Source organism: Macrotis lagotis, chromosome 1 (assembly GCF_037893015.1).
Source record: "Macrotis lagotis isolate mMagLag1 chromosome 1, bilby.v1.9.chrom.fasta, whole genome shotgun sequence".
Taxonomy (NCBI): domain Eukaryota; kingdom Metazoa; phylum Chordata; class Mammalia; order Peramelemorphia; family Peramelidae; genus Macrotis; species Macrotis lagotis.
In genome coordinates this window covers 788,417,010-788,435,879 of record NC_133658.1, presented here as the reverse complement: position 1 = coordinate 788,435,879, position 18,870 = coordinate 788,417,010, and the positions used below count along the sequence as shown (strand labels likewise).

The window sequence follows — 18,870 nt, the reverse complement described above, 5'->3', positions numbered from 1 at the left end:
AAAAAAAGAAACCAACTTCTGTTCTCTCCAAGTTGTCCATACTGTGAGGAGCCTAGGGTAACAATTTATTTTCCCCTCCAAAAAAGGGCCTGACATTTTGGATAGAATAATTCACAAGATAGCTTTCCGGTGAGACTATACCGAGCTAAAATGTAATCACCGCAAGTCATTATCACCATCAACAAATAAGCTAATATTCTTCCAAAGGTGTATTTGAGTGTGGCCACCCAGGATGATAGTCAACACATTTATACAAAATAGAAATTCCTTTGGGATACATAGAAACCTGGAATTCCATCTACCTCCCAGGGATTTCAGAACCCAAGCTTGAAACACTGGTATTCACTGTTAACTTATGTAATTCTTTCTGTGAGTAAGGAAAAGTGGTTAGAGCCAAATTTATGGAGATTTCTAGAAAATGGAGTCCCAGTCAAATATTTTTTCCCTCATCTTTGGAAAGGTTAAAGCTATCTAGAGCCAAGTTGGGTGAGGCTATGAGAGTTGCAGTAGTGAGAGCTGCAGAGATGAGATGTAGGGTTGCACCTGCATACAGGGAGTTTTTTAATTTGAGAGCACTGTGGCAGTGGACAGGCACCATTTATTTTGGCATTATCAGATTTTATAAAAGCAGGAGTAGTTAACTATAAGAATGGTGGGAACACCTGGTGGTGATTACAACAGCAGCATGATTCAAGGGAGCAAGGTGATAAAAATGGCAGGTGGAGCAAGATTCTAGAGACTAGGGAGCTGAGCAATTGAGGTCAGTGTCATTTTGCAAGGGTGTAGTCGAGGGTGGTGACTAGTAAGTCAATTAGCATTTATTAAGAATCTACTGTCACTTGCATGTCATGGCATCAAATGCCTGATGTCATGGTCTTCTTTGAGAACCAAGGACAATAACAACAGACACTGTGGTAAGTGTTAGAAATAGAAGGAAAGGCAAAAGACAGTTCTCAAGAAATTCACAGTATAATGAAGTATGAGCACCTAGTCATAGGGAAAAAGACATGGCCAGTTTGAACTGGGATTCTACACTTTCATTCCAAAAACTGAAGGCCAGAGAAGCCTTAGGAGCTTAAGAAATGGTGCCCCATATGCTCTCTGATCACACAATTCTCCTCATCAGTCCTTAAAAGTTCATTTTTGTCCTAAAATTAAATAGGTAAAGTTTCACATATAACATTATAAACAACCTATTATTAAGGAAATTTTCTTGTAGGACATATAGAAATATGGTACTCTCTTTGAATTTATCATATTTAACAGAGGATTGGAAATGAGGCTCCTTTTGAACAATCCTCAATTATACTTAAATATTAGCAAATTAGCCTTGCATAGGGTAATCCTAGCTTTTAGAAAAACTCTCATAGTGACATCTGGAATTGACTTCAGTTCCATTATTAACTTTACTGAAAGTAAACTCTTCCAAACCTATAAAGTCCTTACTTCTAATGTCAAAAAATGATTAAACTAGATGCTATTGACAAATGAAGGAAAGATGTACCATTGATTAGTGAAAGAATAGGGAATGTTTTCCTGTTGATTTCAAAATGAAATGGAAATCAGAAGCTCACTCCTCCTTTCTTTGCTAACGCATTCATCAGGCTACCCTTTTATGACTCATTTTCCTTCCAAGTTAGTCCTTGTTATTTCCTTAAATCTAATTTCTTTACTGTAAAAATGTATCAGGGAAGTACAGAATAAACAGTCAAGTTTGACCAGGATAATATTACTTATGAAAGACCCTGGTTTCATAATTTTATTGGTTGTTATAGAAGTAGGGAGGCTGAACATTGAGTGAAGAAGAAAAAGGTTTGAAAACTGGCCTAATAAGAAAGGGTGGGTATCATTCTGAATATCAGTTGGGTGCAACAAGGGAAATCTAAATAGGGCTTTTCTATTTTTTCTGAAACAGATATAATTATAAAATAATAACAACAACAATGCTAACAATATAACTAACATTTATATGGCATATATTATGGGTCAGATACTGTGCTAAATGTTTTACAATGATTTCATTCAATCATCACAACAACCCTGGTAGGTAGGTAGGCATTATTATTATCTCCATTTTACAGATGAGAAAACTGAGGTAAACAGAGATAAATGACTTGCCCAAAGTCAAATAGCTAGTAAGTACCTGAGGAAGGATTTTAATTTCAGATTCCTGACTCCAGACCCACATTCTATTCACTGCACCATCCAATTGCCCCACTGTTATATTAATAATACATAATTTTAATAGATGCATTAATATTATTAAGGCAGCTAGGTGGCACAGTGGCTAGATTGCCGGGTCTGAGGTAAGGAAGACTCCTTTTCCTGAATTCAAATTTGACCTCCATCACTTGTGACTCTGGGCAAGTCATTTCACCCTATTTGCTTCAGTTTCCTCATCTGTAAAATGAAGAAGGAAATGGCAAACTGCTCTATTATCTTTGCCAAGAAAATCCCAAAAGGGGTCAAAAAGAATTAGACAAAATTTGAAAAAAACAATTAAAATTATTTCAGTCCCTACTGCCTCTTAAAGTTGCTATTCTTCTTTCTTTTAATCCCACCCAAGAGCCAGTGGTACCCCAGAGATGGTGATATTGTATAATAGAAAGATACCTGAATCTGGAATTTCAAATCTTGAGTTTCTTCATTTGTAATAGACTAGATGATCTCTAGGATCAAATGATTTCCAAATTCCCTTTCAGTTCTAAATCCTATGATGCAAGAGTTTTTGAGTTTGCACACAGGTTCAACAAAGAACATAACTGAAAGGATTTTGGGGGGGTATTGTTTTTTCATGCATTCCATTCAAATATGAAATGTTTGACACATGAGAAGGTGAGGGGGTTCCCAAAGATAATTGGCACCATCAACTAGGTGTTCTGACTGCTCTCAAGTCAAAGAGAAATACGTAGTTTAAAAAAAAAAAAAAAGGAAATTCGGGAATTATGTGACCTGTGGTGCCACCTGGTGTCCAATTCTATCAAGATGTAACTATAGTTGGAAAAGCTGTTACTGAAACCTAGTTTCCAGTTTGTGAGGAAATTAAGAGATTCTCAGAGGTGGGTTAATTTTAAAGATGCCTACCTCACTTCTGGTGTGGTGCACTGCAGCATATCAAAATTCAGTTGGAAAAGTGCTGTATGTGATTGATGGGAAGGGGTAGAATCAATAAATTCACAGCTCACCTATTTTGGATTTCTTTGTCTTCTTATATCCTTTATAAATTAAGGTCTCTTTTGGAATCCCTTCTATTGTTTTTATCTTTATTGGCTTCTGGTCCCTATGAAACCAAGAAACCAGGTCCTAGGGGACAATAGCGATGTTCTCTCAGTGAATTTACAGACACCAGATATATAGTACATTGTATAGACTTAGACATTTGTTTAAAAGAGATAGCAAAGATGGGAAGTAGAAATTAATTTTCAAATGTATAATAATAATCATAATAATGTGTATTTCTTCTCCCTCTTCTTCCCAACACCAATCCACAGAGTCATCATCCTTTCTTTATTCATGGAGATAGCAATATGGTTTAGTTTTGCTTGCACTATTTGTATGGCCTAGGGGTTTTATGTATATATATATATATATATATATATATATATATATATATATATATATATATATATGGCTAATGAAAAAGTGGGGTAACTTGGTATGATGGAAAGACAAATAGAAGCATTTGGAAACAGAAAAAGTAGACTTCAGGTCTTATTAGAAAACATGTATTTTGAATCCTATCTGATAACTTGTAGCTTTCAAAGGGAAGTATAATCTTACCAATTTAGGAGTCTCCTCTCCTCCCCCAAACAACATAGTTTGGAACCTATCCATGCCTTCCTGTCCTGAGGAACTCATCTATGTGAGCCACTGTTTATAGTCAGGAAGACTTAAGTTCAAATCCTATTTTAAATACTTACTAGCTGTATGATCTGGGCAAATCATTCTCTCTCTCTCTCTCTCTCTCTCTCTCTCTCTCTCTCTCTCTCTGTCTTTTCCTCATTTCTAAAATGAGGGAGTTGAAGACAATGGCTTCTAAAACTCTTTCTAGCTCTACAGTTATGCTCTTATAATCATATGTCCTTGCATAATTTCACTACAAGTGTTCTATACAAAATAGTGGACGCTTTTGAAGAATTTATGAAATCATGTTTGGTGACATGGAGTGAGCACAGAACTCAGAATAAGAGGACCCAGATTTAGATCCAAGTTTTGCTTATAAAAATATGAGGGACTGTTGTTGTCTTTCCTTAATTCTCAAAGAGAACCATGGACACCAGGGATGTGATGCTATGACAAGCAAGTGAACTGGATTTAAGTGAGGGAAGGCTGTTCAGTATTGTCAGCCTTACTTTCTCCTCCGCACCTGGGTCCAGGGTTCAGATAGGACTCATGATAACTAGAAATGGTCCTGGATGTAATGGGAGACCTTGACCTTTTTAAGCTAAGGTCTTTAACAGGTTTGACTAAGGTAATCCCATTCAGTGACTGAGACAGGCAAGAATGTAATGAAGCAAAGAATGACCTCTTTTACATAATCATAAAAAATTAAGCTGAGAGGGGAAGCTCCTCAGAGTTGTATGAGAGAACATATAATGAGATAGTGTAGTATGGTAGGAAGAGTCCTGAATATAGAGTTAGAAAGATGTGAGTTCATATCTAGACTAGGAAACTTGATTTTGTGATTAATGACCGACAAAGCATTTAATATCTCAAAATTCTTTTCCTCTTCCTCTTTCCTATTCCTATAAGATAGCAATACTTATAATACTTATACTACCTCAAGGCCTTTGTGAGAATAAACACTTTAGAAACTTTAAAGCTTTATATAAATTTAAATTATTATTATTATTATTATGGCCTATTAAAATGCTACATAAACAGTAAAATGGTCTATTTTCAGACATATTCAATGTGGGAATTTATTTTTCTTAACTATATTTGTCATAAAGACTATCTCTGGGGCAGCTAGGTGGCACAGGGTATAGAATAGTGGCCTTGGAGTCAGGAGAACCTGAGTTCATATCTGGCCTTGGACACTTAATACTTACTTAGCTATGTGACCTTGAGCAAATCACTTAGCCCCATTGCCTTGCAAAAACTTAAAAAAAAACTTTATTTCTATTTATTTTTCCCCAAATGGGGAAAAAAGAATAAGATATGTATAAAGAAGGGGGGGGTGAAGAAAAAAAGGGGTCAATGAGGAGTCCTTTAGGCAATAAATGGAGGAAGAACAAATAAGTAGGATAGTTTTGAAAGTATCCTTTAGTCATGTTTAATTGTGTTCAAATCTTTATGACCCCCTTTGCGGTTTTCTTGGCAAAAAATATGAAGTGGTTTGCCATTTCCTTCCCTGCTCAGTTTATAAATAAGGAAATTGAGGCCTGTTAAAAAAAACTTGCCCAGAGTCACACAGTTAATAACTGTCTGAGGTCATACATGAATTCAAGTCTTCCTGACTCCAGGCCCAGTCATGAAAACTGTAAGTTGGTTTTATTAACACTTAAATAGAAAAGTAAGCTTGCTAAAGAGACAGAGAGTTGTACATATGTATGTACATATGTTGTATATGTATATACAAAAAGATGATCGCAACAGAACAAGAGAACAAACAAGGAAAAAGAAGCCACATGGGGCCCACTAAAAACCGTTCCAGCATAAGGCCTTCCCCCAGGTGCCCGAGAGTCTTGCCAACATCTCTTTGGTCTCTCACACTCTCCTTCAGATAGGGCCACAGATGCCACTGCCTCACTTCCCTCAGAGGGCAAGTCCCACCCCAGAGTCCAGAGGGAGAAGGTAGCAGGCCAGGAGGGCAGCTAGGTGGTGCAGTGGAGTCAGGAGGACATGAGTTCAAATGTAAATTAAGAAACTTGACTGTTACTAGCAGTGTGACCTTGGGCAGGTCATTTGATCCTAATTGCCTCAAGTTCTGGGCTATCTCCAGTCATCCTGGCCACTGGACACAGATGGCTCTGGAGGAGAAAGTGAGACTGGTGACTTAGCATAGCACCACCCCTCATTCAAATCCAATTCAAGTGCTTGTCAAGGCATCATCTCCTTGATGTCCTGGTATTCTCAGAATTTGAAGGACAAAAACATTCATATATATATATATATATATATATATATATATATATATATATACACACACACACACACACACACACACACACACACATATATAAGCTGGATAGGTATTTACTCATATTACACAATATGTAAGCACGTCATTTATGAAATCTAGTTATATATACAATCTTTCTTCCTATATGCAAATATTCATTTTATTTGGTATTAAGTTCAGAAAAAATAAAAATTAATTTTAAAAACTAAAATGCTATAAAATGTGAACTATTGATGTTCAGCTTAATATTTCCAACCAAAAGCACTCTGAGAATACAAAAGTATTCCAGTATCACAAGTTTTACTTCTATTTTCAAAGTTACTCTCCAGGGTCCATAGTATAGATGGTCAAGACAACAGACTACTTTCATAGCTGCAGTGCATGGTACTTGGAGAAGATTAAAATCCCCTTGAGGGAAAGAACTGGTTTTTGCCTTTTTTTAAAATCTATCTCTAGTCTGGCACAGAAGGTCTTTAATAAATTTTTACTGACTGATGATTGTATGAGGAAGAAATAAGATGTCTCTCTGGATGTTGATGTATCAGGGTATTTCCATTTCCCACTTAGTCATCCTGGCCTTCACAGTTTTCCTATTTCCTGGGAACAAAGGTGCCATGAAAGCCATAGGGTATTTGCACAGGCACTTCTGCTCGGCCCAGTTCTTCAAAGGTCTTGGCATCCAGAACCAGTAGAAAGGCACTTTCATTCTGGAAAAGAAAACAGCACTCTTGCTCTCTTTAAAAGTTAAGAGGGACTAAGGAAAAGGAACTTATAGTCAGCTCATATCAAGAGATAAAAACCCCCAAATTTTTTTTTAGGGTTTTTTTGCAAGGCAAATGGGGTTAAGTGGCTTGCCCAAGGCCACATAGCTAGTTTTCCTAGTGTCTGAGACCACATTTGAACCCAGGTCCTCCTGACTCCAGGGCTGGTGCTTTATCCACTGCACCACCTAGCTGGCCCATCCCCCCAAATGTTTTTAATCTTGACCAACAATAAGGGAATATGGTTACCGGGTTGGGTGTGATCACTACAGAAAGAATAATCCCTCCATCTTCTTCAATGGCTCCTGGTATTGGAACAAAAACAGGTTCTGAGGGATAAAATCCATCCTTTCTCCATACCTAGGATATATGATAAAGAGATTTAGTGGCCAGTTAGAATCTATATGTATTCCAATGAGATTTCATGCCTCCCAAATATAGTAGGTGATATGACTGCTTAAACAATAAAGCATCTTAGAAGCTATCTTTTTTTTTTGTAATGCCAAATAGCAGGATATGTCTTAAGGGCTTTAAGGAAATGGAGATTTCCATTTTTTTCACCTTCAGTTTTTTGGTCTCAACATCAACCTTGATCAGGGAATCTCCCACCAAGTGCCGAAAGCCACAGCCATAAAAGAATCTATACTTCATGCCATTATATTGGGCATAATTGATTTGGGGAAATTCTAGGCCCCCTTCCTCTTCCAGATCCTTGTGATGGAGATTTTCATGAGAGCACCAGATCTAGAAGAGACACCAAAGGAAACATAAAGGACTATAACAATACTACCAAAGTGTGTTTACAGATATAATTCCAAGTCAAACTACTTTCACAGGGATTCTTTACAAACTAGATTAAAAAAATGACAAAATTCATTTAGAGGGAAAACAAATCTTAGGGAAGTACTTAAAAGAGAATAAGGAGGGAATTGTATTTCCAAACCTCAAACTTTATCAAGCAATAGGAACCAAAACCACCTGGTACTGGCTAAAAATAGAATAGCATATCAATGTGACAGACAAAATAAGGAAGAATAAAAAAATAACATATTAAATCAGTGTTTTCCAAGTCCAAAGATATAAATTACCTAGGAAAGGCTTCTCTATTTGATCAGAATAATTAGGAAAATTGAGAAACAGTCTGAAAGAAATTAAACTTAGATATCTGACACCATATTTCACATTAAGTTCACAAAAGAAACAAATCATAAGCTTTTCATAGTTATGGATAAGGGATGGATTCTTAACCAGACAAGGGACAGAGGTCATTATGAAAGATAAAATAGATAACATAGATTACAGTAAACTGACACAAGCAAAATTAATGTATTTATGATAAAAAAGAGAAACAGTTAACTGAAGAAAAATCTTTATATCAAAAATCTTTTATAAGGGTTAAACATCTATGATATTGAAATAGCTAATAGAAATAAATAAGATCAAAATATTTTCCTCAATAGAAAAATGACCAAGACTATCCAATAATCTAATAAGTATTTATAAAGTATCTCCTATGTGCCAAGCATTGGGTACATAAGAACAAAGAAAGAAACAGTCCTTATTCACAAGAAGTTTATATTTAATGGGAGAGACAAATGTGTGTATGTTGGTTGATTGGTTGGTTAGTTGGTCGGTTGGTTGGTTGGTGGGATGAGTTGGCAGGTGTGTAGCAGAAGCATATAATAAATAATCACAGATATATGCAAAATAGTTATTATAAGGTACTTTGGAAGGAGGAACACCAGCAATTGGTAGAAATCATGAAAAACTTCTTACAGAAGGTTGTGCTTGTCTGCCAAGGTATAGAAATGGAAGGAGGCATAGAAATGTGTGAGGAAGAGTAAGTCAGTTGGGAGTAATGTCTAATGAAACTGGAAAGACAGACTGGGGTCAAGTTACTAGGATTGTAAAAGTTAAACAGAGAAGGTCATAGTTTATCCAAGAAAAAGCTGGCTTTGACTGAATAGGAGAGGAAGAGTCACATGGTCAGACCTGGGCTTAAGGGAAATTGTTTTGATTTGGGGTGGTGTTTTATACTTAAAATTCTTGATATTGAGGGAGGCTGAGGCTGGTAGATTCTTTGAGTTCAGGAATTCTGAACTGAAGTAGGGCTACAGCCTTATGAGGTACTGGAAACTGGCATCAACATTTGTGAGTACTTTGGAGATAAACAGATTGCCCAGGTCAAAAAAAAAGGTTTAAATTTTTGTGCTTATCAATATCAGGATTGACCCATAAATGACCACTGTCCTTCTGATTTAGATGATAAAGGGAGAGAAGAAAGGTATAGGAAGGGAAGAAAGGGGGAAGGAAAAAAGGAAGGAGAAAAAAGAAGGAAGAAAAAGGAAGAGGGAAGAAAGGAAGGAAGGAGTAAATTACTTTGGCAGCAGTATATAACAGTATATAAGAAATAGATAGGAATGACTTGAAGTATGAAAATCAATTAGGAGCTGTTGCAATAGAGGTGATGACAAGAGATAATAATAAAGATCAGACCTAACTATAAATGGAAAGAAAGGATCAAATACAAGAGATGTAAAGGAAAAAAATGGCAAGATTCAGCAACAGACTGGATATATGAGATAAGAGAGAGTGAGGAAGCCAGATTAAAGCCCAGGTTACAATGAAAGGAGACTAGTGATAGTGACTTTGACAGAAATAGGGAAGTTGGGAAAAGGAAAGAATGGTGAAAATGAGTTCAATTTTGAACAAGTATGAGTTAAATTTTGAACATCTAGTATGAAATATCAATAGTCAATTGATAATGAAAGCTTGAAATTCAGCAGAAAGACCAGATTTGGATATATAGATGTGGGAGTCATCTACCAATTAGATGATCATTAAATCCATAGCATCTAATGATAGAGAGTGTAGAGAGTGAAGAAAAAAGGGCTTAGGAGAAAATTCAGCAAAGGAGATTGAAAAGAATTGGTCAGGCAGATAGAAAAAGAACCAGGAAAGAATAAAGTCACTAAAACCCAGAGAGGAGAGACTATCCAGAAGAAGAATATGTTAAGTGGAGCAGAGGAGAGACTATCCAGAAGAATATGTTAAGAGTAGCATACAAGTCAAGGAGGATCTGGACTAAGAAAAGACCATCAGCTGTTAAGAAATCACTGATAATTTAGGAGTTTTAATAGAGAAATGAGGTTGAAAACCAGATTATAAAGGATTGAAATGTGAATGAGAGAAAAGGAAGCAGAGGCAGTGAGGATATGCAGCTTTTTCAAGGAGACTGACTGAGAAAAGGAGGAGAAATATTGGGGAAATAGGGGGATGACAGAGCTTAACTAGGGAAGATTTTTTTTAAGAATGGGAAAGACTTGGGAATTCAAGAGAGAAGAAAACAGATAAGGAGCTTTTGAAAGACAGCTGAGAGACTTAGTTGATAGACTGCTGGACTTGGAGTGTGGAAGACATGAGTTTGAACACTGTTTTAGTCAGTACTACCTAGCTATGTAATGCTGGGCAAGGCGTTCAACTTTTGCACCTCTTTCAGAACTTTTGCACTTTTAGAAGATCTAAGGAGGGAAGAGAAAATTTGGAATAGCTACTGTGGGGAATGAGATAAGAAATCAATTATGAGAGATTAAAAGGCCTACCTTGCTGCAACAAGGTTAGGTAAAATGAATTTTTATGTTTTTATGAACAAATAATTCTCCAAAGAATTGCACATTGTTAACTACCATGTATGAAAGAATACTTCAAATCAGCAATAAGAGAAATACAAGTCAAAATAACCTTGAGGCTTTACCTCATTCCCCATAAATTGGCAAAGCTGATAAAAAGTAAGGTCAGTGTTGGAGGGGTTGTAGAAAGACTAGCACGCTAATGCTTTGATGGTGGAACTATAGATTGATATAACATACTGGAAAAACAATTTGGAATTATGCGAATAAAATAATTAAAATGTCCACAAACTTTCACAGAGTTTCCACTACAAAGTGTTTAACACAAGGAGGGCATTAACAAAGAACTGAAACAATGTAGAAGCCCACTGATTGAGGAATGGCTAAACACATCCTTGTACATAAATTCAATGGGATATTCCTATGATGTAAGAAACAATAAACATGAGGAAAGGACAATTGTGAAAGGATTTACATAAACTGTTGGAAAAGAGAAGTAAGCAGAATCAGGAAAGCAAAGTGACTCTAACAATGGAAATGAAAAAGAGCAACTACAAAAAACCGAAACAATGTTGCAGAATTACAAAGAACAAGCTTGGACCCTAAGAAGAAATTAGAGACCATTTCTTTTTCTTTCTTTCCTTTGCAGAGGTGGAAAATGGGGGAGTTCGTGAGTATGGAATATTGCATATAACAGCAGATCTTTTAATGTGTTGATTGGGTTTGCTAATTATTTTTGTTTTACTTTTTAGAAAAAAATTAGGAAGAAGTTGGGGGAGGGGAGGATAAATGTTAAATATTTTTACAAATGATTGGCTGAACCAGGCTTCTGTCTTCCAGCACACAAATTTTTAGATTTGAAATACTTCAGAGTTTAAGAAAATGAATTGGTCACATTTTATCAGAAGGTCATACATAGTTTTAGACCTAGAAGGAGCCTTAGAGGTAATTTAGGTCAGAGAAGTCAAACTCATGGCTAAAGTAGCAAATTTCTATAGTATGGTGAACCAGATTAAAATAAAATACAGTTGGGAAATATTTAACAAAAGAAATTAAAAATACAATATATCATAATATTCATGTGATTTTCTAAGTCAATCTGTGTCTCACAAGAATCTCTTTCCATTTGAGTTAGACCCCAATGATCTTGATCAACACCTTCATTTTATAGATGGGGAAATTGGGGCCCAAAATGATTAAATAGTTTTCCCAAAGTCACACAAGTAGTAAGTGACAAAGGTGGACATTGAACCCTGGTCCATTAAGTTGCAAGCCCCTTGAGGACAAGGACTGCCTTGTGCCTCTTTTTCCATCTCCTGAGCTAAGTAAGCACAGTGCCACGTACATAGTAGAGGCTGAATAAATATTTATTGCTTGTTTGTTTGAGTAATTGATTGGTCTTCTGAATCCAAACTGAACCCTCTTTCCCTATACCTCGTTGGCACTCAACTATAATTACTTCTAGAATTTATATAAAAGCCATGATAGATGTAAGAAAACTGAAAAATTATATAACTTTTAAAGGCCAATCTGTTAACTGATTGTGATGGTGGTAGTGGTGAGGAGATAAAAGTTCTGAATATATAAATTCAAAGAAATTGGAGCAATCCCATCATAATGGTGTTGATCAGTATCATTCTCAGGTCTTAGACACATCACAGACATAAGACTATTTTATGTGAGTTCTACACTGTTTTTATCCTGTGACATCAGCTATATGTGTTGAGTTGAAGATGAGCTCTGTTACATTACATGGATCAACAAACATCTGGAGTTCAACCCAACCTTGACCACATGAGACTGGGAGTAGAATTATTTTCAAGAGAATGATCTTATTCTTCTAAGCTTCATTTTTGAAAACTACTAGGCACCAAGCACCAGTCAATTAATGTATGTGTAGATGTATGTGTATGTGTGTAAGTATATGTATATGGTATATTATATCATATTAATATATTATATATTAATATATTGTATTAGCATAGATTACATTAGCATATACTAATATAACATATGTGATATAACATATACCAGTCACACACATATGTACATATTAGTATATATATTATATTAGTATATGTATTATATTATATTATATTAATATATATTAGTATGTATATATATATATGTGTGTGTGTGTGTGTGTGTGTGTGTGTGTGTGTGTTTGTGTAAGTGTATGTATTTTTGTGTATGTCCCAAAGACCAAATTTTTAATTGATAAGCCTTCACAGAATACCGTCCCATCTGCCTGTTTCACAACAGTAGCTGATGAATAGGTCAATGGACTGAGGTTCTCTCCCACGGAGGCCTTTGTGCTCATACCCAATGGCAAAACAAATCTTCGGGGGAAAGCTTTAAATGAGTTGTGGACCTGTTAAGGAAAAGGGAAGTTCTCATTAAAGAAATGAAATAACACTTTGCTACCTCATGGAAAAATGTTATGGTCTAATGCCTATCTATTCATCAATTACAAAAATGAATGTCTACTATGCATATACAGAGTATTAGACATATCCTTTCTATTGACCTCTAAGATATTCATCTGGGAAAAGGGAAAAAAGAGAGAGACAAGGCAATTAAATTACAGTTGTATATCCAAGCTATTTGGTGTTTGATTCCTAGAGATTTTAATTTTCTCTCTGTAAAGAAATCCAACTTCATTTCTTTAATTGTCTTGTTATACTCTTAAAAATTACAAAGAACTCCCCAAAAAGATTTTTGTGGAATATATGTATGTATACATATATATCAGTATATATATATATATATATATATATATATATACATATATATATATCAGTATTAGCCATATTGAAAATTAAAGCATATAAGTATTATGATGAAAATAATATGGACCCCCTGAAAGGTTTTCAGGGACCCACCCACCCATACCCCTTCCAGGACTACACTTTGAGAATCTGCATTTTAGGACATAGATTTTAGCCACTTTAGAGAGAGGATCTTGTTGGACCATTAGTAGTCCTAGTAATCTTTTCAGAATTTCTACTTTATTATCATTGTTAGCTTTTCATTGAATCTTATTTCCTTTTAGTTATTTACATTATAAAGTTGGTCGGTTTTTTAATACAGGAAGCTTGAAGTTAACAAACTAAATCATTAGAACTAAGATCTCTTAGAGATCATCCAGTTCACTCTTACTGTGCTGATGAAGAAACTATTTCCTTACAAAGGATACCCCAAATCTAACAGATCCAGGTTCTCTGATTCCAGATGCAGTGATATTGTTCATAAATGGTTCATTTAGCATCCAGGAATAAATCTCCTTCTCCATCTTCAATCCTAAATGCTGCTCATTGCTACCCTCTGAAGGAGGTATCCATTCCCACATCTAACATCACAAAGCTCTTGAGAACTCTGAAAAATTACAGATTACAGATCCCCATCTCAATTCACATCTCTAGAAATCAGTAAGCCCAGCTCCATAAATAGCTTTCTATTTCTATCTAGACTACTAGAATAGAGTTGTTTAGTTCTAACTCCAAATATTCAGTCTCTGCAGGGAAATATTCACAAACTAAAATCATGGTCTCCAACCTGCCTAACTTTCTGACAGCAACCAGGACTCCTAAACAGCCCTTAGCATGGATTGATCTAGATCTGGAAATCATATCCAGGAAGAGCCCTCCCAAGGCAATCTCTCTATAAGTTTAATTTTAGAAAATAATTAGATAGTTATGAACCTTTCTTTTTTTTTTAGGTTTTTGCAAGGCAAAATGGGGTTAAATGGCTTGCCCAAGGCTACACAGGTAGGTAATTATTAAGTGTCTGAGACCGGATTTGAACCCAGGTACTTCTTGACTCCAAGGCCGGTGCTTTATCCACTACGCCACCTAACCACCCCGTTATGAATCTTTCTATGAGGATTTTTGGTGAGACAGAATAAAGGATCTTTCACTAAGGTATTAGCCTATTAAAATATAAATAAAGTGATCTACCTCTCAAAATGACAAAAAGAATTCTCTTGAAAGCCAGTATAGATAGTACTTAGAGACAAAGAAATAATAAAAAAAATATAAGGAATGAAAAAATAAAATAGAATGTGAAAACTCATGAGGAAAAAAAAACAATCAAAAAGGAAAAACAAGAATAATCAGACTTCTTGAAAGCTATAATCAAAAAAGAATCTTGAAACAATAGTACAAGAAATAATTTAAAAAACTTTTCCTAAAGTGTTAGAACAAGAGGAGAAATTAGAAATAGAAAAAAAAATCAATCACCACTTAAAAGGGATCCTAGAAGGAAAACTAACAGGAATATCCTAGTCAAATTCCAAAACCCCCAGGTTAAGGGAAAAAATATTAAAAGCAACAAGAAAAAAACAGTTCAAATACAGTAGAGCCACAATTAGAATTATACAAGACCAAGTTGCAACTACATTAAAAGATCATAGGTCTTAGAACACTACATATTGAAGGGCAAAAAAACCTGGGTTGGTAGTCAACAATTATATTGCCCAGCAAAGTTAAGCATAATCCTTAATTTTAAAAAAATGAACACTCAATGAATTGCCAAACTTTCAGCATTTTGTTGCAAAAAGACCTGAACTTAAAGAAAATCTGACATAAAAATAACTGAGAAATATAAGATAAATATCAAAGATTAATTACAAGGGACTCAATAAGGATAAATTGTTGACTATATGTGGAAAGGTAAACCATATGTCTAAGATTGTTCTTAGTCTTCAGGTAGTTCAGAGAATAGATTGAGGTCAAGTTAAGTAGGATGGGATTCTAAAAAGCAAAACAGCGTAAAATAAAAAAAAAGTTATCATCTTCTACAAATGACATGTAAGAGGAAGAACAAAGGAATTAGATGGAGGAGGGCTGGCCATTCTGTAAACCTCTTGTCATCAAGAATGCATTAAAGCGGCGGCTAGGTGGCGTAGTGGATAAAGCACTGGCCTTGGAGTCAGGAGTACCTGGGTTCAAATTCGTTCTCAGACATTTAATAATTACCTAGCTCGTGGCCTTGGGCAAGCCACTTAACCCCATTTGCCTTGTAAAATAAAAACAACCTAAAAAAAAAGAATACATTAAAGAGGAAACAATATATACATATATATATATGTATATATATATATATATATATATATATATATATATGTGTGTGTGTGTGTGTGTGTGTGTGTGTGTACAAAAACCTTTTGAATTCAGAAAGAAATAAGAAGAGGGGATCGGGAGAACACTCAGAAACCAAGGGAATAGAATAAGGGAGAATGTAGAAGGTTGTGTATATATCAATGGAAAGGGAAATTTAGAAGAGTATGTAGATCAGTGGGGAGGGGGGCATAGAAGGGTGTATAAAGGAGGTATTCTTAGAAGGGCAGTAGGTTAAGGAATTGGAAGGCAAGGTAGTGAGTAGAAATAAAGTAGAGGAGTAAGGAGAGTTTTGTTGCTTTCAACAAATGTTACAAAAATGAGAGATACAAACCAAATATATAGATATCTATGAATGTATATGTAGCTAAGTGTATGTATGTGGGTGTGTATATATGTATATGTATGTAAATATATGAGCATGCATAAATGTAAAAGTATGTTTGCATATGTATATGAATGGATATATCCCCATTGAATTGTAGCCTTCTGGGAGGGGGAAGGGGAAGAAAAAAATAAAAAGTGCACATCAGAAAACAGAAGAAAATCTCCATAGAAGCAAAGAAAAAATGGACAATTTTGAACATAATATATAGTATTTATTATATAGGCTTTCTTGAAATGGAAATTTTTGCTTTATGAATCTACTCATGCTTTGCTGTGCACATGACTATATCTTTTAATTTGGTATTTATGCTTAAAAAAATTAAAAATCTTTTAAAAAAAGAATTCTCTCATTCTTTTCAACTCCCTTCTCTGAACATAAAAGTCATAAAAACCAACTAAAGTAGAGATTCTTCTTCATAAGAATTTTAGAATAAAGCTAACAATAACCCTGTTGGACTGCCTCCATATCTGTCCCCAGATTCTCAAACTGTTCAACCCCAAGCAATAGAACTAGAAGCAATGAGTGGAAGCTGGCAAGAGGCAGATTTAGTCTCCATTTAAGGAAAAAAACCTTTCTAATATTTAGAACTCTTCAAAATGAAATGGGCTGCCTCAGGAGGTAAAAATTTCCTTTTCAAGCCAGATCTTCAAGTAATTGCTAGATGACAACTTCTCAAGTAGATTATGAAGGGAATTCTTGTTCAAGTATGAAAAAGATTCTTTTGAAGTCCTGTCTCTAAGGTCCCTTGCAGCTTAGAGGTTCTGGGATTCTGATCTTCAGTCTCATTCTTTCTTGAGAACAATACCTGATCAAGACCCTAATCCCATAGTGGAGCCTAGTTTATGACAGTTTTCATCAATCTTTCCTTTTCCTCAAGATTTCTTCCCAGGTGATTTTTCAGTCTCTCAGGGTGACTCCTCACTCTCCCCAATCCCATTCGCTGTAGGCATATTCTATAATAGCATTGTAGAAACATTATAGTAACATTAACTTCTTTTCAACTTCTCATCCTTGCTTAGTCTAGTCTTGAAAACGCTACAGTACAAGGAACAGGATTGCTATGGTTCTCAAATACTCAACTTGTTTCCTTAGCTCAGATGAATAAAGTCCTTCTACTCCTAGGGAGTAGCACTATTTCAATTTTTGTGGAAGCACATCCCTAAAAGACAGAGATGCAGAGATGATTTTTTTTAACCCTGAAGTTGACTCCTAACCCTTCTTAATAACTAAAATCTTGATCTGGAATATGGAAATTTGAGGAAGAAAATAGCCAGAATCCTGACTTTCTTCTCATACTTGAATTTATTTAAGAGAGTTGTATATTAAAAGTCTAGAATTTTTAAAAGAATTTTTATAAGCAATTCCTTTTCTTAAATTTAATATGGCAAAGGAAGACTGATCACACTGAATTCAGTTCACATTAGTGAATAAGCTTCTAAACTACCTTATACAAATAGGAAGAATGGACTCCTAATTCAGCTTCCTGACAAGACCAATCTGGAAGACCTGAGCATCTCTAGCTCCCCTGATCGTGTATACATGGAGGCTTCAGGTGTCTGGAACACAGTGGATAGCAATTTTTTTCTAAATAAAGCTACCAATTATTTTAGCAAAGTTGAGCACCAGAACTGGAAGTATTCTGCCAAAGTTTTACCTACCAAAACATTCAGGATTGGGAAGACTGTTTCCCTCTGGGATATTTTTCATGCCTGATCCAGAGAAGAAAATGCTTATCAAGTTTAGTTATCCTCACAATCTCATAATAGCTTACAGAGTAATTCTACGGGAAATTTCACTTACAGCTTTAACCAAGTAGACAGAATTATTGATGATTTAATTGCTTGAGATGTATATATCTTATTGAGTTCCCCAATTATTGGCACAGATTCCCCTTTAGGGTAGGCAATGGTTCAGAGTATATATTCTTAGGGACATAATATTCACTACTGACTAGTGTGCTCTCTCTCTCTCTCTCTCTCTCTCTCTCTCTCTCTCTCTCTCTCTCTCTCTCTCTCTCTCTGAAGCAAAGTCCTTCTGTTCCCAGAGATATCAATATTTCATTTCATTCATTGTAGAAATACATAATCCTCATCTCCAAAAGACAGAGATGAATATTTTATTAACTTTTATCACTTCTCAATAATAAAATATTGAACTGAAATTTGGTAATATGAGGAAGGAAAAAAGGTAAAGAATCTGACTGTCTAACCTCATGCTTTAATAACAACTACTTAAGAGACTTAGATATTGGGAACTTAAAATTTTTTAAGAGAAATTTTTTTGTAAACTATCTTTGCTTAAATTTGTAGTTTTGTCTCATTATCTCTCTCTCTCTCTATATATATATATATATACACATATATACTTATATACTACATGCATACATACTTATATATACATATATGCACCTATGTGCACACATACACAAATTTCTGAACAGGATACATATATGTGATATTACGGGGAATCAAGTACAGCTACTTTGGTTGCTATTCCCAATGGGAGGGAAATCAACCCAGCATATAGATACACACACACACACACACACACACACACACACACACACACACACACCTATGCAGCATACCCACAATCTTCCAGTCATTACACCAATGCTGACTTGCCACACCCACAAGATTTATCAAACCTCCATGAGCATTGTGTAGTCTAACTATTTTCCTTAAATTTTATCTAAGTCATCTGATAAATTGATGCATGTCCTTTAGCCATAGCAAATGGAAAAATAAGCATCTGCCTCTATGCTGTTTACATAGCTTTATTATCTCTGCAGCTCTGGGCAAATATAAGAGTGTACTCAGCCAGCCTCATCCCAGGGGTGCTCATTCAGCAA

General features: G+C 35.3%; 1 protein-coding gene across 1 annotated transcript in view; it reads right to left on the bottom strand.

Moving 5' to 3' along the window:
• Positions 1-6,173: 6,173 nt before the first annotated feature.
• The window catches only part of BCO2 (beta-carotene oxygenase 2), a 36,575-nt gene continuing 23,878 nt past the window's right edge, over positions 6,174-18,870 (bottom strand). Inside the window, exons 9-12 of the mRNA XM_074216686.1 lie at positions 12,751-12,885; positions 7,447-7,629; positions 7,135-7,245; positions 6,174-6,831 (exon numbers count right to left, since the gene is read on the bottom strand). Of these exons, the coding sequence (XP_074072787.1) occupies positions 6,715-6,831; positions 7,135-7,245; positions 7,447-7,629; positions 12,751-12,885 (546 nt within the window). The 3' untranslated portion in view covers positions 6,174-6,714. The remainder of the gene's footprint in view (positions 6,832-7,134; positions 7,246-7,446; positions 7,630-12,750; positions 12,886-18,870) is intronic.